At 39.7% G+C, this 26,139-nt stretch overlaps 1 protein-coding gene across 1 annotated transcript in view; it reads right to left on the bottom strand.

Annotated features, from left to right (window-relative positions):
- Nucleotides 1-1,269: 1,269 nt before the first annotated feature.
- CUL4A (cullin 4A) overlaps nt 1,270-26,139 on the bottom strand; it is a 51,195-nt gene continuing 26,325 nt past the window's right edge. The window contains exons 11-20 of the mRNA XM_063126153.1: nt 20,524-20,716; nt 17,221-17,325; nt 12,859-12,969; nt 11,594-11,679; nt 10,667-10,774; nt 9,499-9,612; nt 4,941-5,046; nt 3,785-3,957; nt 2,758-2,910; nt 1,270-2,528 (exon numbers count right to left, since the gene is read on the bottom strand). Of these exons, the coding sequence (XP_062982223.1) occupies nt 2,433-2,528; nt 2,758-2,910; nt 3,785-3,957; nt 4,941-5,046; nt 9,499-9,612; nt 10,667-10,774; nt 11,594-11,679; nt 12,859-12,969; nt 17,221-17,325; nt 20,524-20,716 (1,245 nt within the window). The 3' untranslated portion in view covers nt 1,270-2,432. The remainder of the gene's footprint in view (nt 2,529-2,757; nt 2,911-3,784; nt 3,958-4,940; nt 5,047-9,498; nt 9,613-10,666; nt 10,775-11,593; nt 11,680-12,858; nt 12,970-17,220; nt 17,326-20,523; nt 20,717-26,139) is intronic.

Raw genomic sequence — 26,139 nt, 5'->3', positions numbered from 1 at the left:
GAACAACCCCTGATTGGATGTCATGGAAACAAACCTTGAATGCTGTATTCAAAGGTTGTTAAAGCAAACAAGTGACTTGCGTGTGGCACATGACCCTGCAATTCATGGGTTAATTAACCCATGATTTGCTAACATACATAGCTGTTACATCCAAACAGGTTCAATTTATTAAGTGAAATTGAAAGTGTTTTTATGTCTATCTATATAGTTTTATCTGACTAAACCATTTCCCACAATCCTGTTAGTGGTTTTGTATACTTTGTGCTCTACATAGGGCTGCCATTGTACCTAGTTCGGAAACTTCAACTAGTTCAAAATATGGCAGCCAGGTTGGTCACCGGTACATCTAGGGGTGAGCATATTACCCCAACATTAAAATCACTCCACTGGCTGCCAATTAGTTTCCAGGCAAAGTACAAAGTGTTGGTCATTACCTTTAAAGCCCTAAATGGTTTGGGTCTAGGTTACCTGCGGGATCGCCTTCTCCCATACAGTCCGCCCCGCACACTCAGGTCCTCTGGGGTGAACTTACTTCAGTCAGCTAAAACTAGGCTGACGTCAGTTTCCCAGAGCACCTTTTCTTCTGTCGCCCCCAGATTGTGGAATGGCCTGCCGGAGGAGATTCGTAAAATTAACTCTCTGTGTGATTTTAAGGCAGCTTTAAAGACTAGCCTTTTCCGGCAGGCCTATCCAGATCAATGTAAAATCAAGAATTTTTAAGGGGTGTTGATTCTTGTACTAATGTTGTTTCCCGCCTCGATCCAAAGGGAGAGGCGGGTAAGAAATAAATAATTTTTTATTATTATTATTATTATTATTATTATTATTATTATTATTTGAAATATTTTGTAACTAGGTTTATTGTACCCCAGAAATGTTACCCACATCTTTGTTAACAGACTTCTGTGTGAACATCAAATCTGAACAGCCACTTAGTTGCAGGAAATAAAGCAGTAGCAGAGACAAGGAAAAGAAAAATGAGGGTGAACTTTGTAAAATATAAAAACATTAAATTTATGCTCCTTACAAAGTCTCATGAAGGCTCCCCCTTTTTACACACTTCTGTAAATATAAGCTGTATAAAACAGAAAATAGATGGTCATATTCATACAGTGGCTAAGAAGTCAATATGCATAAGATTTGCTTTAACTAAAATTTAGCTATTCAAAGTTAAAATAAGTAATATTGAATAGCTTTTTATATTTGCCTAGATTTAGTTTTTTTTAAATACAATAGTAAAATGGAAGGAAAATGTAAAGAATGAAACACTTATTGACAGTAATGCGGGGATTTTAATTTGAAGACGTCAAAATAGTACAAGGGAGTTTTTTTATATAATTAATCAAGTTACTAATTTGATGCAAAGCATTGTAATAAAGATATTACTAACAGTAATGACCCAAAGGTCAAAAGCTCCTTTGGTTTCTTTTAAACATATACTCTTTTGCATATTCTGAAAACCAGCAGTTACAATTATCCGTTTACATACTTTTCTTTCTCCAAATTTGTCAACAAGATACTTTCAAAATCTGTCAAGACAAGAATGGTGGGAACAATCCAGTCCTCTGCACATGCATGCATAGTTCTGAGTATATAGGAGAGAAACAGCAGGAATCTTCTCTCATATGCATAGTTCTGCAATGATGAGAGATATGGAGAAGGACTGGATTGTCCCTTATATTCTCACAACAAGGCTATAAAGCCTTTAAAAATACTTTTAAATGTTCTAAGATTACGCTACAGTAATTGCTGTTGTGCAATTCTTAGTGTAAAACTAGATTATCCTGTAGTGTTACATGAAAGTTTACAAACAAATATTCTGGACTAAGAAAGTGCTTATTTGATTCACTCTCATGTAGCCAAGAAGAAGAAAAAAGTTACCAATGAATATCTTGAGCTAGTTAGCTCAACTTGCAGTCATCCTCTTGGCACTTGATCTATCTAAACAGGGATAAAGTTTAGAAAGATGTGAAATAAAAAAATCAAATAGAAATACTAGAATTTGTTTGCATAGTTAAAAATTCAGTGTACTCAGAGACCACTGATTGTTCTTCAACAGAGTTTTAAAAAGAAATTCATATAATTCTTGAAGCTAAAGAATGCAGCATAAAAATTCTTTATGATGTGCAAACTCACACAACCACCCTAATTTCTTCAGGCTAAAGAATTACATCATAGGGGACTGTTGCCATTCACTTCCAAAGGAAAGTTTGAACAAAATTCCCAAAGAAATCAAGAATCAGAACTAAAAAGAAATGTCTTTAAATACTGCCGCAAAATCTGATCAAGGATGTTTCAAGTATCAGCTGGGCATGCAGTTGATCAACCAACATCATTCCCAAATCCGCTAAAAGAAAGGTTTGGGAACAACACAGGTATCCACTGTTGGGAAGTTAGTGTCCTTTTGTTTTATAAAAACAGTTTCTTCCTTATCATGCAACATAGTGATACTGATTAGGGTTATCTTTGTCTCTCTCCATATAGTCTCTGTCTATGAGAGATTCAATCCGCTTTTTCAAATCTCCAGGCTGTAAAAAGAGAATACATTGATACTGTGTTTAGCAATGCAAAGACAAAAGAAAGAAAATACAATATACATATAGCAAATATATGAAAATGATATGGTAACTATTCCGTGATCATAGAAACTTTACCATGGTTGTGTATTATTATTTATAATCAAACTTCTATTAAATACGGCTTTATTGTTTTTCTTTAGTGAGGGAAGGAGGGTAAAAATATTAATATTTCACTCACCTTTACTGGAAATTTTAGCTGATTATATAACTCTGAAACAAGAAGATTATGACCAAGTGTCTTCCTCATCTTCATTATTCGTACTATGGCAGCATCAATCTGATACTGCCTATCCTGAAACACCCTTTCAGTTGTGCTGACTTGTTCCTCAACCTAAAGATAAGAACAGAATATTTGCATCTCTCTTTCTCTCCCACACCCACATGTGCTTGTGCACATATGCACATTTTGCTTTGGTTAGTTATAAAACCTTTGGCTGTATATAGAAGCAAAGGACTTGATCCTCTAAAGAAAAATTAAATGGAAAAGTCACAAAGTGATAATTTCATCATGTATAAATGACGATTTAAACTGACAATTATCCTGACATGTTTAGACATTATGTAAATATTTCATATGTAGCAGACATATTATAAGTCAAATTACATTTTAAAAAGTGTAAAGATGAGATAACAGATATCCAACACTCTGCCTTCATGACAAATGTATCCAGGAGGACAAGAAGAATATATTTATATGGAAAAATGGATGCTGGTTAGGGTTGCATCAAAAAGGAAGAAAGCTGGAGTACTATTCACATGCTGGAGGAGTCCACTGTTATGGAAAAATTAGTCGCCTCGTATTTGGAATTTAAAAAGCTCTTGCTATGCCTGTAGTATCTGTTTGATGGAACCCTAAACGTCTTTGTGCATTACTATATTCTTATTGTTTCTCTGGATATATTGCGTATTCATCATGTTGGACATCCATTGTTGTCACTGTCTGAGTTGGGACTATACTGTTTCCATTTTCAAGCAGAATTTCTGTTTTATGAATGAAGAAATATTTAACCTACAAATCACCCTTGTACAGTAAGTGTGATGTAAAATAGATTTGTAGGAGAAATATTTCTTCATTACAAAAGGTGGAAATTCTGCTTGAAAACTGAAACACCACAATTTCAATTCAGTCAGGATACACTCATAAACAAAGCACCATAGCCCTATACATAGAATATGTCAAGAAGATGTTAGTATTTGATACATACTGTTTCCTTCATCTGGATTTGATTGATTTTTATTCTGAACAACTTATGCTTGAAATCACCATTAAAGGTGAACTTGTCGCCATCTTCTACATCTTTGCTTCTTGGACTTTTATTCAGCACTCTTGCTTTACCACAGGCCAAAGACTGCAAGGTTCGTTTTAATTCACTGTCCTCTGTAAAATAAATTTAAAAGGTAAAACAGCAAAAAAAAAAAAAAAGACCCCAGCAGAAGTAAGTTTATGATACAAATACAAAGCATAGGCTGGGGAAAATATTATGTAAACACAAGGCATACACTGATGAGATGGGGACAGGGAAAGATTGTTCCAGTTTAGGCCTGAAATTTTGTCTGGGAGAGAGAAATCCTATGGTCCTTGAGAGAGTGTCCCAAGGACCGTAGGACTGCTCATAAAATCTTTCCGAGGTTGGAGACAGTGCTTTGATCTAGGAAGGGGGAGTCAGGGATGTGAACTCTTCCTCTCACAGCTGACATGGAGAGAACTTCCCCTGCTGCCTCATCAGAAACTCAGTTTCAGAAAGGGAGAATAGGGGGCATTTTGGTGGGTGGGGAGGGCACTGGGGATGCCAGGATATGACTTAGCCTGAGCCTCTTCCAGACTCCTTCCCTCCCCCTCCCCCTCCCCAGCTCCTCACTAGATAGACTAAAAAGCCCGTCCAGAAAAATCTGCAGGGTGGGAGGACAGGGTTCCACTGCTCCTCCCGCTCTGCATCGGATAATCAGACACCTTTGAGTTTGGGGGCTTCTGATCAGAGGATGCAATCAACAGGATTGTGCCCTTACTCATTTAGGATGGGCTAACAATATCCTGGGTGAACAACTAAGTTACAAACAGCTTCTGTCCACTTTCCCTCTTCTGCCACAGTGCTGAATTTCTGTGTTTTAAATCCAGGAAACAACTACTGTAGCTTTTAGCTGCATTCCTTTACTTAGGGAAACACAGCAACACTACTGTGGCTGCATGTGCCTGCCTCCCCCCACCCTGTTCTATTCTGCAGTTAAGGCTAGAAAAAAGAAGCAGGAAAACTGCCAACTGCCTCATTGCCATGGTGCATTGCTCCAACTAGGGACACATTCATGTCAGGGTCGTATTTTCACATCCATAAGACACGTGTGTATGCACGAACTGCTACATACCTATAAGAGTGGCCATTTTAATTTCTTCAAAAGCAAATTCATCTCCTTCATTGAACATTAGAAGCACTAATGTTTGAAAAAGTGATACCTGAAATTCCTTCTTGCCCTAAAATGGAAAAAAAGCCACACATGCAGTATATGTATATATACACAAGCATACAGATTTGCTTGACTGTGATAATCTTGTTCCCCTCCATGCTGCATCAAGAACCAAAAGTCAAAGACATGTGACACATACAGTATATCTAACAATCTGCAGTGAGATAGAATACGTGAATTTATGAGGACACTATAGCATCAGTTTTATACTTTCACATACAATGTTTTAAAATGGGTTGGGGGAGACTTCCAAGTTGAGGCAAGACACAAGGTTGTATCTAACTGTCATTCTGCTAGCACAAATGATTTTGTACTAGTGGAAACCAAGTTCTAAACTATGTACAAGGGGAGAAGTCCAATTAAATTGCTGGTTGTGCAACTGCTTGCAGATCTTAGGTTTACTAATTGGTGTGCTAGCACTTATACAACCACTTGCACATGAAGAAAAGATAGTGGAGCTTCACGAACGCAGCAGTTTCTTCTGTTGATGGTACTTCTGATTTAGGCCATAGTTCTACTTGATAAGAAGGTCTTATTAAGAACTGTTGCCCTTTTCTCCCTCCTTCCTCTTCCTCTTTTCATGTCATGTCTTTTAGATTGTAACCTAGGGGGCAGGGGTTTGTCTTGTCTTTTTATTTTCAGCCAAAGGGCAGAGAGAGAAAAATGCTTCAAAATAAATAAAAAACTCTCAAACTGAAGCTGAATTTACCTCCTTCAAATTCTGATTGACACTGTTCAGATGATATGCTAAGCCATGGTGGTTAAGCATTTTGAGATAAACATTATGGCTTAGAGTGTCGTGTGAACCATTCCTAATCATGGTGGCTACATAACCACGGTTTAAACACGCTCTCTAACCATTTGCTGCAAAAGGGTTAACGGCCTAACCATGGCTTAGGATATTGTCTGAACAGGCCCATTGTTTAAAATAAATTCACATTACCAGTCAACATATGGGCTGCTTTCTTCCTCAAGATTCAGAAGCTCAAATGCTCTTGTAATGCTCAAAGTAAGCTCATGTAGCAAAACCAAGGGACCACATTCTAAAACCACACTAGAAATAAGCAGACCTTAAGATATGGTAACTTATAATCTTCCCACATGGAATGCTTTGCCATTTTTGCATAAACATTTGCTGCATAAAAACAGAGGGAAAGTCACCCCTCCCAGAGTGATGTATTCCAAATCCAATTGTTAATTAGGTTCCACAGTCTACAGAGGAAGTACTGATGCTAAAGGGTCGGTGGTGGAAGAAAATTGGACAGATATGCCTTGTCCCCCTTCCTTGATGAACTCACATGCCATTGTAGGCCTGCTTATGGGAGAGATAATTTAAAACCTACGGATTCAAGACTTTTCTACTGACATGAGTGGTTTGTCACTGAGGTATGAGACTGTAGGACTCACACGGAAAGCACACTTAGACTAAAAAAAAATCAGTTTTAAATACAGAATTCTTTGATCAGATCAAACCTGACAAAAGTTGCTTTTGTTCATGCAATTATCTGGCTATAGTGTAACAGAAGTAAAATAGACTACAGAAACAAAATCAATTATTTAGAATTCACAAAAGCTACAATTTCCCAGTCAGCTTATTGCTATGTGAATGTGTTAGACATTTTAATGTCTTTTAAAAGCAGTTACTGATCTAAAATACCTAACAAAGATAAAAGGAAAACCATATTAATATTTCAGTTATTTTATACCTTCGTAATACTGCATACATTTACAATGTAACGTATTCATCATGTTTAACTATATCTTGTTTTTAAAACATCTACAGTTCTTTCCATGAACTCTTTAAAGAACACAAACAGCTTGTGACATTACTAGGTTGACACTTCAGTTCAGCAAGATTCCTGTTTTCTCTTAGATGAGTAACATGGGAGTTTACACTTTTTACACTTAAACATGTATTATTGCCAGTTAAATGTGATGATGGCTTGCCTACAAGCAAGGTCCAACCAACTGGACCTATTCAGCAAGACTAATTGGTAATGAGAACATACCTTGCTCCAGAACGTTTTTCCCACATGGTGTGCTTGACCAGACAAGGTGGAGAAGAACTGGCTCAGTTTGCCTGTAACAGCAACCCATGCATTGTTTAAACCATGGGTTCTTAGAGCTGAACAGGAGCAAGGAAGCACTCTGCCTCCCGTCTGCTTGCCACTTCTGCTTTGCATCCAGTTTCATCCTGGGTTGTTTGACGCAATGTTCAAACCCAGTTAACTGGATTGTTGAGAAACAACCAACCACATGGTTTGTTGCTTGGGTTAAATTCTGGGTTCTTTGTCCTTCAACAGAGTTCTGAGTTTGCACATCATATCAAACAATCCAGGAACTGGGCATTCCTGGGTTGTTGATGAAAGTGGATACAAAGTGAAAGCAACAAGCACCCGGGGAAGCAAGTGTGCTTGTTCCAGCACAGCCCCACCAATTTATGGGTTAAACATGAATTGGTCTTACATATGAACCAGGACAATGAATGCTGTGGTAGGTCTGCACAATAGAAAATAATACTTATTCGCTGAAATACTGCCTGAACTAAGAATAAGAGTTTGACTATTTCTGCCGTGGATTGCACTCTGCTGACTCGTTAGTCCTCAGTGCACATGCTTTTGGCTCTCCAGATGTTTCAGCCCATAACTGCTATCATCCTTTACCACACGCTGTGCTGGCTAGAACTGATGGGAGTTGTAAGCCAAAACATCTGGCGGGCCACACCCCTGCTCTAGGAAGTGAGCTAACTGAACACAATTTTCAGATTTCTGGTTACTGAAATCAACCCATATTGAGCTTAGCTATTCCAAGTCTTTTTGGAGAATTCTATGAAGGGCTTAGAATTGTTCCCAGCATTCACTTCCTGCTGGTGACCAATTTGTATTTCCAGAAAAGGATACCCAATCCAAACTATACCTCATGTTGCACCAAGCATACAGCTAGTTAAATTGCCACCTCAAATTCCAAAACAGCACTCAACTGAATGCAGATGCGGTTGTGCTCCATTCACTTTCATACAGATGTCTTGTACTTTTTCTGTGGTTAGGCTACAATCCTAGGCCCATGTACCTGGGAGTACATTACACAATGGAACTTACTTTTGAATAGACAAATATAGGATTGCACTGTTATAATGTAAAATGTAGAAACTTGTTTAGAAACAGCCCTCAGCTTAACTCTGGGAACTATGCTTTTTTAATCCTTTTGGTAAGAAACAAAGTTCATGTCAGCCGAAACAGCTTATAATATAAGTACGTATTAGAAGCAGCCTACAGCTTTATCTTCAGTTGATTTTCCCTCTTTCGCTGTCCCCAGCAAGTCAGTAAGTATGGGAAAGGAGAAAAAGAGAGACAGTAGTGAGGGCTGGCATTATGAGAAGTGAAATTTAGCTTGGAGATATCCAAACTCCTCCATGCCCATTTTTTAAATTATTTTCCACTCCAAGTTATGAACAGAATCCCAGAGGATACTGATGCAGTTCAGATAATACTCACCCTTATCTGCTCCCTATATGCATATAGTGCAGGAGCAAGTTCCCCCACCCCAACAGTCCTGGATGTCTATGCATGGTATAATATTTGAATACAATGTGCAGACATAAAATCCAATGCACATAGACCCACATCACATGGCTGATTTCTTCCTGCGTAAATCTATGAATAGAATGCATGATTTGGCCTTTCACACATTGAATGTTACATGCGCATGCTCCATCCAAAGGTTATACACAAGCAAGATGGGCAAGCCTTGGGCAAACAGGGGCAATCCCATAAGAAGGAGTATCATCTGAACCAGGTTATTCTTGACGAAGACTCTTACTAGTCGATTTTTGCTTCAACAGCAACATTGAAGTCAGAACCTGATGTATAAGGTCCATAATCTGGACTGGTAAATAATCTCATAGAATGATGTTTAATGCATGCCTGATGCTGGTGTCTAGGTTTTTGCAGTTTCAGCACATGGCCTCTTTGAGCCCAATTTTATCATTATTGCCCACATATGGAAGCGTGTAACTTGCAGATTGTGCTGTAGGAGTTTACTGATGGTCAAGTCCAGAAAATCCTTTTGGCCCCCAGGGGAGTGAATTCCTTGAATGTAAGACAATGAAAAAGTTTATATGGTTTATCTAGGCAGATATGCTGGCTATCAATTTATTGTGGAATATGAATATCTATATTTGAACTGTTCTATAGTTTCCTTTCTTGAAAGATATTTTGGCTTCTCAAGGATTCAGGGTAGAAAAGGTTAATAGTTTGAAACCGTAATAAGTTACATAGTTTAGGGTGCATGCATAGACAGAAAAAAGTCCAACTTCCAACTGGTAGTTGTAGGACTTTTTTTCTGTCTAAACATAGGAATGAGCTCTTAGAACATAAACCTTCCTATGCCAAAATAGTAGCTAAATCACTAGACTACATCTTTGAAAATATAATTTAAATGTAGAAAATATTAAACACACCTCTTTAAACTCCGCTTTCAGGACAGCATGTCCTAAACTAGTCTGCCACTGAAGTTTTCGACCACTGTGTTTTCCAAGATAAAATGTTTTAAATACTTCTTGAAGCTTAACCATCTGTAATAATATGAAGAGAGAGAAATAAATACTGTCCAGTACACACACACTCACATCAGTCTAAGGCTTAGGCTTTTCCCAGCCTCTCAGCAATCCATATAGCATATTTACAAGCAATATTACTCTAGTAAAGAACAGCGTCAACAAGCAAAGCACGCAGCTAAACACCGTATTGCAAATCTGTACAATTTGCATTATTATACAAATTGAAGGATTCAATACTATGTCCTTGAAGATCCCATTGATGTGATCACAAAACCAACAAAAACAAATAATAATAATAATAATAATAATAATAATAATAGAGCTCTAACGTTTCTGTCTGAGTTTGGAAAGGGTATAGATACATTGCCTTTATTTGTACAGGTAATCCAGGTTTTTGGATTTGACCTGAAACATTCTTCATATCAGATATGAATGGGTTATATAGGATGAAGATAAGTGAATTAAGTATACTGAAGCGGTATGTTTGGTCAAAGCAGCCCTATGCTTCATGCAGAGCAGCTTCAACAAAAATACATACTACACATTACTCCCGGGGATAAGTGTATTTATTTATTTATTTCTCTACTAGATTACCAGAGTTCTCTGATGTGCGATGTGTATGTACATATATAGTGTTAGTTATCTGCATGCTCCCCTATGGCAAAACGTTCATGTTACAAAAAGGTTTTCTCCCTGTTTCAATAGCTTTCCACATGCAGGATCTTTTCTGACATGAGAGTACAGACATGTATGCAACCTCTACACCTGAAGTCTGAAGTTATACACTCCTGGAAAGATTTATCATGTGCATCTGCTGCACTATTAGTCATTTTTATCAGGTGGGACTAAATGGCATCTACAAGCGTCACACTCTTCACTCTGGGGTCAAAACCAAACCAAAATGGGAAAGTGTCTGTCCCTTAATACATGCTTGTAAGGAAGGAAGAATATGTTATCAATGGGGATGAAACACCTCCCTTTTGGCTGAAAATCACTAAGATACACAATGCTGCAGAGACCACAACCTTCTTGAGGGATCCCAACACTTTAGAACTTCTTGAAGGCTTACCTCTGGAGGCAAAAGAACATCCATAGGCATGTAAGTTGGCCAGTATCCCATAGTAAGTATATTTACAGTCAAATCTATATTGCCTGGGTCACTTTGATTCTGCATATACTAAGACAAAAAAAGAAAAGTATTTGAACTTATGCAAATATGTAACTTTAAAAGAGTTATACCAGGCAGTCTACAGTTGTATCTGGCAGTCTGCAAGTTTTCAAACACACCAGTTATATGGGGCAGTTTACTACTGTGGACCCGCGATGAAATTCCATTTCACCCTGGAAGTCTTCCTCATGTAGATGAAACTCATAACAGTTCCTAATAATTTACACAACTCATAACAATTTGTGAGGACTGATAATGTTGGAAAAACAGCTTAACATTCCTAAACGACGGAACAGTCTGCTGGTTGGTAAAGGCGAGATAGCCTATTTTATTTTAAAGACTGCCAGATACAACTGTAGACTGCCTGGTATGTCTCTTTTGTAACACTGATTGTTAAGACCTCTACTGATATTGTTGTTTTTGAAAACCTATTGACTGTTCATAAGATTAGTTCAATTAAGTACTGAGTTTAATTGTGCCATTTCAGTTTTGTATAACATTTGGTTGTTTGGTTCCTTGCACTTGGAGAGTTTGGTTTGAATTAGTTTACTGTGTGTTAGCCAATTTGTTCATTTGGGTGTGGTGTGTTCTTTGCCTCGTGTATGTTTTGCCTGGATTTTTTGTTTTTGTCGTGGTGTGTGTTTTGCCTAGTGTGTGTGTGCGTGTGTTGTCTGGTTGTTGCTTTTCCGCCTGTATACTGAGGAAGCCCCATTCATTTTGCTGTGGAATTGAAAAGCAGCCTGCCATATCAATAGGTCATTTGCTACTGAGATAATAACTGTGCTGCTGAAAATTCACTGTACTATCCCAACTGAAGTTAAAACATACCTGTTTAAACTGAATCATAATGTCTTTGGAAAGTTCCATATCCTTAAACATTCCTTCCAGTTTACTAGTGAAAGCAGCACCGCATTCTGTCATATAAACAAAAACAGCGAGATGCCATGTATGCAGTGACTTTAGCTGCCATTTAGACACATAACAAAGGCCCCAGAAGCACCCAAAAACAAACAGTAAGATGTAATGAATTCCACATGTTTTTATTTTAGACAAGGGCATTTTTATAGGATCCTAGATTTAAGTAAGATTCTCCTAATGGATACAGGAAAGGAGTGAGCTTATATGAGGATCTCTGGGGGAGGGAGTGGACAGTACAGGTGCCGGAGAATTCAGTGTAGTGGTGGGATCAGGACACACTTGTGGGGATGCTGGTTATTTATTTATTTACAATATTTATATACCATTCCCCATTCAAAAATTCAGAGCAATGTACAAGATAAAATAAAATAAAAACACATTAAAATAGATGGGTGGGTTTCTTCAGGAGTGGTCACACTACTGCCTCAAGGACAGCAGGGACCACACCTTCCCGAAGGGAAGCATTTATCACCCCTGGACCCACCCAGCCAACCCCCCTCGGCTGGGTTTTATTAGCCAGGAGGGACAGGGATCGTGAGGGCAAGTGGTTGCTCGCATTACTGCAAGCACCTTGTCCACATTATTCGGCTGCAGTAATTGGGCAGATGGTGGCATCAGACACTTCAACTGGAGCTGCAAAAGTGTCAAGCTCACTGCAGAGACAAGCAATTTTGTCCTCAAAGTGCAATGCAAAAAGGTTGTAGCGGGACTTTGACAGGGCCAGGGCCCGATTTGCTGGGGAAGGTGTTAACCGCCCCCAGACTACCCGAAAGAACTCCGCTGGACGGCTACTTGAGGACACAATGGAGGCAGCAAAAGTAAGCCTTCTTTGCTGCCCGCACTGCCAAGCAATAGACTCGGATCATGAGCTCTAGAGCGTGCTTGGTCATCTTCGCTTCGAGTCTTATGCCATTTGCGCTCTAGCCGATGTCTAGCCTGCTTCATTGACTGCAGCTCCCTAGTACACCAAGGAGCAGAGCGGGCTCTACAGGGCTGGAGAGGGTATTCAGGTGCAATCAGGTCTATTGCCCTCTACATCTCACTGTTCCGCAGTGAGGCTAGGGCCTTGGCTGGATCACCAGCTCTCTCCGCTGGAAAATCCCCAAGAGCATTCAGGTTATGACCCCTGATGACTTTAACGTACAATTCAAAGAACAATATTTTCAAATGCTTACCATGCTTAAGCTTAGATAACATCGATTTTTCAGCATCAACTGAAGCACTTTTTCCAACCAGCAGTCTCTTGGCCAAATCTTTTTTATAAAATGCTTCAAACACATCTTTACCTATAAGGATAATATTGGGGGGAAGAGACATACCAAAGCATACCAATGTGAAACTTGAGAGTCACTTTCTTTTTAACTACAAAGTAAAAACATCACAAAAAGAAATTTGGCAGGAACGTGTACATATAATGATTTTAAAGCCTTAAATAACTTTTAAAACTGTATTGGAATACTTTCCCTCTGCCCTTCCTGACATTTTGAAGTAGATCCTCCCAGGCTTTGGATTATGTAATTAAATGCTCTCTTCCTATCTGACTGTGGTAATCACACACATATACTTTGCTCTTCCTTCAATCAGTACTTCCTTTCCCATCTTATACAAAAGGGACTAAACACTTTTCCAAAAATGCATTCTTATGTGTACCTTCTCAGGCTTCTACAAATCTTTCATTAGTGTCTGTGCAAATGGTCCTTTGAAACAGGTTTAGATTATATAGGCCTTAGAATTTATTTATTCAGTACCTTTAATCAAACATTTCAAGACAATATACACAAATTAAAACACATAAAACAATACAAACATAAAACTCCCAGCACAATTAAAAGTCAGGGAGTTTCAAATGTTTATGACAGAAAAATCTTTCAAAATGCCTGGGTACATTAAAAAGTTTTTTTTTTCCTGGTGCCTAAAAGACATCAAAATTGGTGCCAGGCATGCCTCTCAGAGGAAGACACTCAGGAGGATATTTAGTATTGGCATTCCATTGTTGGGGCGCCACTGCCAATACCAAGTATCCTCCTGAATATTAATACACTCACATCTCTACAGAAAAAGAAGTTAGCATCTTATCAGGTAGGCTAGAGTTCGGAGTTGTTTATAACTGCTTTAGACCAGGGGTGGGCAACATGGCACCTGCAGCCCCCTTGTACACCCCCCAAAATTTTAAAAAAGAAGTTATCCAGACCAAGCAACTTCGAATGCTATTTTGTTTTTACTTTTTAAATCGCCTTCTTTTGGCACCCCCCTTTGGAGCATACAGCCCTTGTGTGTGTGGGTGGGTGTCTTGTGGGGGGGGGAATGGCCTCTGGACCACCTGAAGTTGCCAACCACTGACTTAGACACTTTGGCTAGCAACCAAAGGGCCTCAAGCACCGTTCAGTTGAAGATACCTCTGTCACTATTTATTTATTTATTTATTACATTTCTATACCGCCCAATAGCCGGAGCTCTCTGGGCGGTTCACAAAAATTAAAAACATTCATAATAATATAAAACAACAGTATAAAACCATAATATAAAATACAATAAAAAAGCTCAACCAGATAAAAACAGCAGCAATGCAAAATTACAAATTTAAAACACCATGTTAAAATGTATTTATAGATTGTTAAAATGTTGGGAGAATAAAAAGGTCTAAAAACTAACATGTGAGGGAGAGGGACTCCCCCATTCCCACCAATGCTTTGTGCCAGCTGCAGCACATGCCACCTTACATGCCATCCAGGTGGGTCCTGGGAATCTCAGAATCAGCTTTTTGGCAGGCTCAAAGAGCTGCTTTGGATAGGGGTCCCCAGAAAGTCTCCCTGTGTGCACAGGATCCTGCTTGCAACTTGTCGGGCAGAAGTCTTGGCTTAAAATGAAGCAAACTACTCATTTGAGTGACAGTCGGTGGTCTTTGTCATAATGTGATTTGTCTATTGCTTTTCTATATTCATTATGGTAGAAATGGTTCACAGCACAGCAGGGCAAAGAATGACCAAAAAAACTACTACCAGAAAAAAAAACCACCCCTTCATCAAACACTATCCATAAAAAAAAATTGATAAAAAGCTTCATAATACTACACTAAGCAACAGTAAGATCAAAACATTAAAAAATAATTACTAATTAAATTAACAGCAGCCTAGGGAGCCTTCCAGAAGAGCTACAGAGCAAGGTGGGACTAATCCTCAGTCCCAGGTGTCAGCAAGGCAGGATGGGAAAGACTGGGTTTTTCCAGACAAGACTTTTATTATTCTCATTCACAGAAATTTGGGGGGATGGGTCCAGACCTTGTTGTATTTGGGATGGCATAAGTTGCACAATGGCTTTCTGATTGCTAGCACTAGAAGCCCCGTCTGCCATTCTCTCGACAAAGGGTGCTTCCAAAGAGAAGGTGCTTGCTTTCTGCTGAAGGCTACAAGCTGAACTGCAATGGGCTGGCCACACATTGAAGGGTGCAGCATTTGTGTGTGTGTATAAATTCTGCTATGATTTGTCCACATCAGGAGAACAGGAGACAATTCCACCCCCTCTTCTTCATCCCTTTCCAAAATAACTGCAGGCTCTTAATCAGATTGGCTCTGCTGTTCTAGTTTTTAGAAAGAAAAAAAAACCCAGCAAAGATGCCTATAAGAAAGAGGTTTATGCTACCTCCTGCCCCCTCTCCCAATGTACCTTGCTGTGATCAGTTGCAAAGTGAACCATGCAGGTAGAAAACCACAGTTCAAAGCAGCATATATGTTTTTCTTGTTACAAGACACTGGGACTTCCTCTTCCACGCAGTCCAAAGGGTGTGGAAAAAAAGTGTGAAGAACCTCAGAGCTTGAGTGTTTCTGCCTGTTCCTCCCTCCTCCAGAATCTCTGAAAGTTGAGAGGTTGGGCTGCTTTTCAGAGAAGGAGATTCCCTCCCCACCCTCTGCAGCCCGCGCTCAGCAAAACAATCTCTTACAGCTTTGTATTCACATTGGTGAGTCAGGAAGGATTTGCAGTGTTGTTGTTAGAAAGCCTCCCTTCCTCCACCCAGATTACTAAGCACTAGCAGCCTCAAACGTTTTTTGAAAACATTTTTTATAGTACTTGCGCAATTCTGTTTCATTGGAATTGCGATCAGATAAAAAAATATCAAAGGCCTTAGTTCAATAGTTTCTTTGCCTGTTAGGGATGTTAAGACAAACTCACTCTAGGAATTAACAAGTACAGAAAGCAATTACTTAAGGGGCTGCTAATGTTGAAGCCAAGAACCAGACGCAAAGCTGCTTTTGATCAACCAAATGCATTTGTGTGGTGTTTTTTTTTAAAGAATAAGGAAATGATTTACAAGGATTAACATAGATAAAAGACAAAACACTTTTTGGAAAAGCATGTGCTGGGAATGAGCTGCAACCAACAGAGAACGGAGGGGAATTTCCAACATATCACCCACTTTCCCCAGAAATGACAACTACACTCTGTGAACTAATTACATTTTTTCCACACTTGCAGAAAAATTATACTGCTATTCTGCTCTTTCCCTCCTTAATACATTTTCTTCAGGGGAAAAAGAAGCAGCAGCACCAGAAAAATATGGGGGGATATATGGGAGATATGTGCATGACTGTGGCAAGGCAATTCCACTGCAAATTCCTCGTCTGGAAGCACCCAAAATGGTAAAAGACAACAGAACAGCTCTGTACACTGGAGGCAGCAGTCTGGTAGCAGAACAGTAAACTCCTTTGAAGAGCTATAGTGGTCTTTATTTTATTTATCACATTTCTATATCACCCAATAGCTGAAGCTCTCTGGGCGGTTCACAACTGTGTATGCAAGGAACTTTCCCAACTTTTGGGGAAATAGGTTTTATCACACAGTCTCCAGCTAGATGTAGTATTTCTGTAAATGCTGGTGTCTGGAGTCATAGCTCTTGGAATGAAAGATCCAGGAGTCAAGTAGCATCCTTATTCACTGGCCGTGTTCAGAAGACAACTTAAACCATGGCTTTAATCACGGTGAATAAAGCAAGAAGCCTTATTCACCATGGTTAAAGCCGTGGTTTAAGGTGTCTTCTGAACATGGCCACTGTGTTCCCAGTGGCCAGATGCAGGAGAGGGACTTCAAATTTGCAGGCAGTGTCAGTGAGACATCTTCAGGCAGAATCTTTCGATCTAGGGAATCAGGTGACCAGGAGGAATGAATCACGTAGTGCTTCCTCCTATGAAAATTCTGCTGAGCCTGCTGTTGCAATTAAATCTCAGCAACACAGTCACTGAGGGAAACCACATGCCTGCACTCAATGACTGCCAGTAAAGGTTTACATAATCTATTCACTTCCATGTGCTAAATAAACTTTTCAACACAATGAAGATTTGAGCAAAAAAACCAAAAGAACTAACAAGCAGTTTGTTGATTCAGAACTGGGTTCTCTCAACCTTTTTCTATAAGCCCCTTTGCACAAACATAACCTAGTAATTTCTATGGGCACATATATCATGCCTGCAGTAGACTGCCTAAATATTCAGTAGTGCAGAAAAGTATGCCATCTTTACACAGTTGATTAAAAAGAGACTTCTTACCATGAATAAATCTGAATATTATCATTATTTTGTCAAGGATTCTTTCCAGTTCTTCATCTGTTGCTTCTTTATTGCCAGCTCTTAGCTTTGAATCCACATGCTTTGCTAAAATGTTAAAAAATAATCCTTAAATAAGTCACTTGGTTTTCTGCATATTAAATTAGTGATAAAGCACATAAAGCTATATTAGATGCTTTACAAATGTTGAAAGAAATCACTCCATGCCAAAAGCGTTTAATCTAATAAGGATTTGACACCTGAAGAAAGTGGGCAGGGGAGAGGGAAGAGCTTTGCCAATTTAATAACCAATGTTTAAAAAGCAGCAGTGGTTTTCCAGGTGCAATTCTGCACATGGACTTCAATAACATTTATGCAAGCTGTGTACAGGATTGCATTGTCTACAAGGTTTTAAAAACTGAAATTATATTTCACTTAAGGGGAGAAGAAACTCAATGAAAGGAGGAGAGAAGCTAGAAGAAAAAGTTGGCCTTGCAAAGTTTCTTGATGGAGTTCTAGAGATATTCGAGAAATGATGGAGAAGAAATCCAAAGCTCAGGTAGAAGCAAGAGAAATAGTGATGGTGAGCAGATAAAAGAGAGATAGAATAGTATCATATATCTAATTTGTTTAAATAGTAAGAACAAACAGTTTGGAATTTATACATGAATGTACAGATAGCTAACAGAGAGAACAATAGGGAGATATGACATCATTGGAGAGGCAAGCAAAGTAAACAATGCAAACAGGAGATCTGAGAACAACTAGAGAACCATTTGAATGTGAGGCTGGAAGAACAGATAAAAAGATAATTGTCAGGAGCTGGATCCAGACTTAGCTGCATGCAACTGGGCTGGTAGAAGCGCACTTTATTTATTTAAAATGAATAAATCACAGGATTTTCCATTCCTTATTAACAGAGCTCCCAAAAATGTATACAAAGCTATTCTAAACCATTTTGTACTGGATGAGTTATAAACAAATTAACATAAGCTTGTCAGACTGCCAAACAAGTAGAGGCTTTATTAGCAGGATATGGCTAAATCACAAAACATTCTTAATCTAACCTATTTTTTTTGCTAGATCTCCTGATAGGCTATTCAAGTTGAAGGTTAGGGTTTGGGGGCACTGTGTTTCAATAGTTCTGTTCCTACCTGAAAAGGCAATCCCAGAAAGTACTGCTGGGAAATTGCTCTCAGTAGATGCTTTTATGCTATGGGACCTCATCATGTCTCCCTTGCTATTTAGCATCTCTATGAAACTTCAGGATGCGGTCATCCAGAGGTGCTAGCAGCATATGGATAATATCTAACTCTACCTTTATTTTTCATCTAATTCAGGTGAGGCAGACAGAGGCAGTGCTGAATCTGTTAGCTCCATCACACCGGGGGTTAACACGCTCCCTACCTTCGTGTTTTCGTTCCTCAGTTACTTCCTCTTTTCAACAGAGCACGAGGCCCATTGAGTCCGCTGTTCTAATGGCGCTGCTTCTCCTGCACACAGCAGGAGAGAGCAGCGATTCCGAGTTTAAAAAAAACATTGGACTTAATGAGGGGTGCAACGAAGGCCAGGAGGCGCGCAGGAAGCAGACGACGTCTTGTGAGGGACCTGAGCAAACTCCGTGAGAGCCCAGTAACAAGCATGCAATAAAACGCTCGTCGGATATAACCTTTGTGTCTGGTATTGAAAATGGACTGAAGGAGGACTGACAAACTGAAGCACAATTCTGACAGGGCAGAGGTACTGCTGGAGTTCATTTCACCAGGAGATGGTGTTCAACCTGTTCTCAATGGGGATGCACCCTCTCTAAATTATGGAATGTGTGCCCCCTTCAGATGTTGTTGGTCTGCAACTTCCTTCAGCCCTAACCAGCATAGCCAATGGTGAGGGATAATGGGAGTTGCAGTCCAACAGCAGTGAGAGGGTCATACACTCCCCAGCCCTGCACGAAATGATTAGGTTTGCAGTGCTGATAAATGCAGCATTATCACTGGAAGCTCAAGGACCTTCCTCCATTTGAGGCTTGTGAGGTGCCTACACCACTCCGGAACAGAGATAGCCTGACTACAGTTATCCATGGCGTGTGGTAGAGGGGGAAAAGCACCACTGAACAGGTGATGGACGAGAGACAGGCTCTGGTGCTATTAAAAAGTATAAAATCTTTAGTAGTTCTTTCTGTATCAAAGGCTCAACGTTTCAGAATAAAAATAAAATCCTTCTTCAGCAAAATCCTGACACTAGACAAAGGCTGCTGTTAAACAACCTGTTCTTGTATATTAGAAAATCTTAAGCTTTTCCTTCTCCAAGGTGTTCTGTTAAAGAACTGCGTTGTGCCGAAGAGTTCTTTCTCATGATGATGAGTCTAGACTGTCTTCTCCACATGAACCTGCCTGTATACTGAGGTTATTGCTGGAGGCCCTGCTTTGGGTACCCCCACTTCTTCAAGTTAGGCAGGGGGCTAGTGGAAAGGGGGCCTTTTCAGTTATGGAGCCCTGTCTTTGGAATGATCTCCCTAGGAAGTGTCACCTCTCACTCACTCTTAAGTTTTTTTCAGAGTCAGGCAAACTCCCTTTTATTCTTACTTGTCTGTTTAAATGTTATTTCCATGATAAAAACAACTTAAATGGGCAGATAAGTTGGCTGCCCAGAATAAGACACACTGATGTTAGAATTCCTAAGGGAAGTGTGTATCTTCTCTCCCCACAGCTGAACTCTCTCTTTTCTCCCCCCAAAATTAGCTGTAGTTAAATCCACTGCTGTTTAGAATGCAAACTATTTGGCCTTCTTTGTTCCATGGTCAGTCAATATATAGAAGAAGGCTATCTGCTTTCTCTTTTGTGCTAGGAGTCAGTGGGACAATCTTTATGTTTTGTTATTGTGTTGTTTGGATGTTACATGCTGGGTTTGGTTGTTTTTTTAGCTTTTCTCAGGACCACGTCTTCGGATGCCTCTGTTCTCTCCTTTTCTCTTTCATATGACTATGCCCAATAATAAGCAGCACAACCCAAGTTACTCTGCCTCTTTTAAGTTTCCTTAAATAGAACTGCATTGTAACAGCAGCACGGCTATTTCCATGTAATTTTCTAAGCCAACGGCACTGCAATCAGTCAGAATAAAAGCAAGCACAGACGCACAAAAAGCAGAAACAAATATGCCACTAAGTATGCAGCGAGCCTCCTTATCAGAGCACACACAGAAGTATATGCATGGAACAGATACTGTATTGCTGTACTTTGGCATATTTAGCAATGCAACCCTATGACTATGGTTTTTAGAAATAATATTTTTACAGAAAAATATTAATACCTATCAGTTCTGCTGGTTTATTTGGTCTTTTGTTGATAAATGTTTCAAAAGATTCCTTCATCAAGTTTATACATTTCTCATTTTTCTGAAAACACACTTCTATGATATGATCCACTTTGTCCTTAAAATCTAGCAGCTCTTGCACCATATCCTTGTCTTTTTCAGGATTTACCACTATTGATGTCCCAAAGTTCTGCAAAACAAACACTTTTGATAATCAAATATGTCAGTAGTACTTACCTCTCTTATCTCTTAATATTCCCCACTCTTGAAGAATTTTAGCGATAATAATAATAATAAAAAGTTCATCACAGTTGCTTTAGTGCAACTGAAACATCAAGGGCACTAAAATACGGATGGCATCATATTTTAAAACAAAATTAAACAAACATGTAAATGGATTGAAAACAGCCAATAAACGCTTTTCTACTAAGCAATTCTAAATATATAATCGCATTAAGACAGGTTTGGACTTGCATTGTGAGAATGAGCCCACTTAGCCCAGGACTCAAGCCCTCCGCCCTCCTCCTCTGATGTGGCTGTGAGGAGATCAGAAGCTTCTGATTCTGACTTACTGCAATTAATCTTAACTATGATTAGTGGGCATGGATCAGCTGGCTTGTTTGCACTAGCCATAATTAAGATTAACCACAATTTAACCACAATTTAAGGCAGGAGTGGACAACTTTGGGGGCCAATTTCACCCTTGGATCCTGCGGAGGGAGGGGGACTGAATTCCTGCTGCTGAGCCACTGAAATTTGGAAGCATGGCACAAGCAACAAAATCGACAGGTTGCCACCAAAATTCATCAACAAACCATCACAGAGACTCAAAATGGCCATATGTAGCTTGAAAACAAGTGAAATTTGGCACTTTGAGTCTCCATAGTATTTTTTTTTGCCACCGCTGCAACATTGGCTTTTGAGGTGTGCGGATTGCACTTGAGACCACTGGAGGCCGCATGCGGCCTGCAGCCCACATGTTGCTCATCCCTGGTTTACTGTACAGACGACACATTAAATTGTGGTCAGTAAGAAACAGAAACCTCTAATTTCCTCCAGAAGAGGGAAAATGTTGCAGCGTACCCTTACTTCCTAGTGGGAGTGTTTCTGTTCAGGGTTCCTGCCAGCTGGCCACGCCCAAATACAGGATACTAGGAGCTGAAAGGAGCTGAAGCCGGGCATCCCACTCCCCCATACTGACATTTCCGTTTCTCTTTTCAAAATAACACTCAACATTCTGTGGTTACTGAGCATGAACCCTAAACAACTTAGGACCAGGTTACAAGTCGTGTGAAAAGGAAAGTACACCCTCTTGGAATTGTATGATTTTACATATCAGGACATAATAACAATCATCTGTTCCTTAGCAGGTCTAAAAATGAGGTAAATACCACCTCAGATGAACAACAACACATGACATATTACACCGTGTCATGATTTGTTTAACAGAAATAAAGCCAAAATGGAGAAACCATGTGTGAAAAAATAAGTACACCTTATGATTCAATAGCTTGTAGAACCACCTTTAGCAGCAATAACTTGAAGTAATCGTTTTCTGTATGACTTTATCAGTCTCTCACATCATTGTGGAGGAATTTTGGCCCACTCTTCTTTACAACGTTGCTTCAGTTCATTGAGGTTTGAGGGCATTTGTTTATGCACAGCTCTCTTAAGGTCCCACCACAGCATTTCAGTCGGGTTGAGGTCTGGACTTTGACTGGGCCATTGCAACACCTTGATTCTTTTCTTTTTCAGCCATTCTGTTGTAGATTTGCTGGTGTGCTTGGGATCATTGTCCTGTTGCACGACCCAATTTCGGCCAAGCTTTAGCTGTTGGACAGATGGCCTCACATTTGACTCTAGAATACTTTGGTATATGGAGGAGTTCATGGTTGACTCAATGACTGCAAGGTTCCCAGGTCCTGTGGCTGCAAAACAAGCCCAAATCATCATCCCTCCAACACCGTGCTTGACAGTTGGTATGAGGTGTTTGTGCTGATATGCTGTGTTTGGTTTTCGCCAAACGTGGCGCTGTGCATTATGGCCAAACATCTCCACTTTGGTCTCGTCTGTCCAAAGGACATTGTTCCAGAAGTCTTGTGGTTTCTTCAGATGCAACTTTGCAAACCTAAGCCGTGCTGCCACGATCTTTTTAGAGGAAAGAGGCTTTCTCCTGGCAACCCTTCCAAACAAACCATACTTGTTTAGTCTTTTTCTAATTGTACTGTCATGAACTTTAACATTTAACATGCTCACTGAGGCCTGTAGAGTCTGAGATGTAACTCTTGGGTTTTTTGCAATTTCTCTGAGCATTGCACGGTCTGACCTTGGGGTGATTTTGCTGGGATGTCCTCTCCTGGGAAGATTGGCAACTGTCTTGAATGTTTTCCACTTCTGAATCATCTTTTTCACTATAGAATGGATTTTAAATTGTTTGGAAATGGCCTTATAACCCTTCCCAGATTGATGGGCAGCAGCAATTGCTTCTCTAAGATCATTGCTGATGTCTTTCCTCCTTGGTATTGTGTTAACACACACCTGAATGCTCCAGACCAGCAAACTGAAAAAACTTTGGCTGTTATAAAGGTGGTCATACTTGTTGATGATCAAAAAATCACGGGCATTTGATTAGCAGCACCTGTCTGCTACTTAGCATCTTAATTCCTATGGAAGCAGTAAGGGTGTACTTACTTTTTCACACATGGCTTCTCCATTTTGGCTTTATTTCTGTTAAATAAATCATGACACGATGTAATATGTCATGTGTTGTTGTTCATCTATTTACCTAATTTTTAGACCTGCTAAGGAACAGATGATTGTTATTATGTCCTGATATGTAAAATCATACAATTCCAAGAGGGTGTACTTTCTTTTTCACACGACTGACTTGTTAGACAAGTACAATCTTCAAGGAAGGCCTTGCTGTCTGTGCCACACCCTGCAGAGTCCTATCTGGCAGCAATGCAGCAAGGGGCCTTCTTTATGGTGGCACCATCCCTCTGGAATGACCTCCCCCTCTATGATATAACAGGGACTGGCATAAGAACATAAGAAGAGCCGTGCTGGATCAGACCAAGGGTCCATATAGTCCAGCATTCTGTTCACATAGTAGCCAGCCAGCTACAAGTGCAATAGCACTCTCCCACCCATGTTCCCCAGCGTTTACCTTGGCATGCTGCCTCTGATACTGAAAGGAGTATATAGCCATCAGGATGAGCATGTGCTTTTGACAATTACTAAAACTTCCCTCAACCATTAACTTATCTAAATAGTGTTATGCTTTCAATGATTTATTTATTTATTTATTTATTACATTTTTATACCGCCCAATAGCTAAAGCTCTCTGGCCAGTTCACAATGATACTGCTAGTTTTACCCTACCCTGTGCCTGTTTGGTGCATTCTCTTCCCCTCCTTATTGTTTTATTATGATTTTATTAGAATGTAAGCCTATGCGTCAGGGTCTTGCTATTTACTGTTTTACTCTGTACAGCACCATGTACATTGATGGTGCTATATAAATAAATTATTATTATTATTATTATTATTATTATTATTATTATTTTATAATATGTTGTAAACTGCTTTGGGATTTTTGAAAGTGAAAGCAATATATAAATGTTCTAAAATAAATAAATAAATATCATGGGCAGTGCCTGCTTAGGTTTTGTTTAAAAGAAAATATTGTTTGTACTTCGGCAAACCACAAGGTCCCCCCAAGTATGGCGATACCTCCTGCATTTCTCGTTTTATCTCCATTTCTGTGAGCACTAACAACCTGAGTCTGAATCAGAGGGAGTAGAACAAATTAAAACAACCTTGAACAAAGGTGAGCTTTGTTATGTTGGCCTCACACTTATTGCATCAACTTCACTAATTTCTAATCTTGCACCTCAAACCAATCTGGCAATGGGAAGTCCCACGTCCTTTTTTAAAACTTTATTTTTATTTAATTTTAAAGACACTACCACTTAAATGTATAAAAAGTTCATCCAATATTTTTTAACGATATGTTTACTGCTTCATTTTAAAATTATCCTTTCCTAAGTTTTAGGTGATTATTGCTGCTGCTGCTTCTAATTTCCCCCCCTCAATTTAGCAGTTCTTCTGCTCTTCTGCTATCAATAGTTTTTCATTCTAGTCAAACAGGAAAAAGCACTCAACCTCTCCATTGGGTCCAACAATCCCCCCCTATTGTTCTCCAAAGTTGTTTTAGTTATAAGGAGGTAGGTCAGATCTTCCTCAAGCAGATCCTCTCTAGGAAGCTGAGCCATATTCCAAACATCCCAAATGTTTTTTTTTTCCTTTCCCTAAAATGGAAATTACACTTTGCTCTTAAAGAGACAGTTTACTGTTCCTCCCTAAACACTCCCATGGTTCTTTTGTATACCCTCCCAATATGTAAGGCAGCCCTCCTGATTGCATGCAATTGGGGTGTGTCCTCCTCTAGCCCTCGACTCTACTAGTAGGTGGCTACGATTCAAATGGTTTCTGTTGTTTAACGCAAGGAGATTTTTAAAATATTGCAAAATGCAGTAGCCAAAGCCTAGTCTACACCTAGAGCCCTTTCCAGAGAGGGGAGGGACGATCAGGAATACTGTACTTTCGGGATCATCCCTCAGGGGCCAGCGAGTTTTCCCAGAAGTAAAGAGGGCTGTTCCGGGGCAAAGGATTTTTCTTATAAGTGGAGACAATTGCAGAGCAGCGATCCTGAGTGAAGGTACAATTTCTTTAAAACAAAACAAAACTCAGCACTGGAAGATGCCAAGAGCCATCCAGGAGGTGGCAAAAATGCTTTCCCCCTCGATACCCATGGGCTCCCCCCCCCTCGCACAGCTGCTTTGGGAGGGGGCCCACACTGCCCGCGTACCTCCGGATTGCCCTGAGAGATGGAAAATAATTGTGCTAACTGCAGTGTCTGATATTCCGGGAGAAACGAGTAGTCATCCCCGGTTCACCCTGGGATCAGCTGTGTGTCATGTGGCTCCATAGGGACGACCTTGATATTCTCCCGGGATGAATAGCAGGTGTAGATTAGGCCCAAGCCTCAAATATGCAATGTTTCTTTTGTCACCCTAAAGTATATTTTTCCACATGGGAAGTACAGCGCTATTTTCAACTTTGCCTTGACAGCAGGACAAAAGTAGGGATGTGCATACAAACAAAGCTTGCGTTTGTCAAAGTTCTCCAAATTCCACTTCAGAGTTCATCTATCTTGTGTCTGTGTCACTTCGAGATCTTTGTTTTTGTCCTTCCGCATGAAAATTTGTATATAGTTTCATGCCTATTTTCCCAAAGTATGGATCAATTGTGCACATCTTTCAAATGTATGCATTCTTCTCTCATTGATTAAAGCCCGTTTCTGTACGCTTTTGAAAAGTATGCTTCTTATGCGCATTTCCAAAAAGTACACATTTTTCATGCACATTTTTCAAATACATGCATGCTGCCCAATGCATTTTGGGGGGGGGGGTCTGTGAATCGCATTGCAAGCTTGGAAATGAGCAGGTTTCAACTGCAGATTTCTTTTTAGTCCATGTGCACACCAGAAGGTGTGAACTGGGTAAATACTGATAAAAAATGAACTGAAACGGATTTCTCATATATCCCTAGA

This window comes from Elgaria multicarinata, chromosome 5, assembly GCF_023053635.1.
Source record: "Elgaria multicarinata webbii isolate HBS135686 ecotype San Diego chromosome 5, rElgMul1.1.pri, whole genome shotgun sequence".
NCBI classification, from domain to species: Eukaryota; Metazoa; Chordata; class Lepidosauria; order Squamata; family Anguidae; genus Elgaria; species Elgaria multicarinata.
This window is presented reverse-complemented; position numbering and strand designations above follow the sequence as displayed.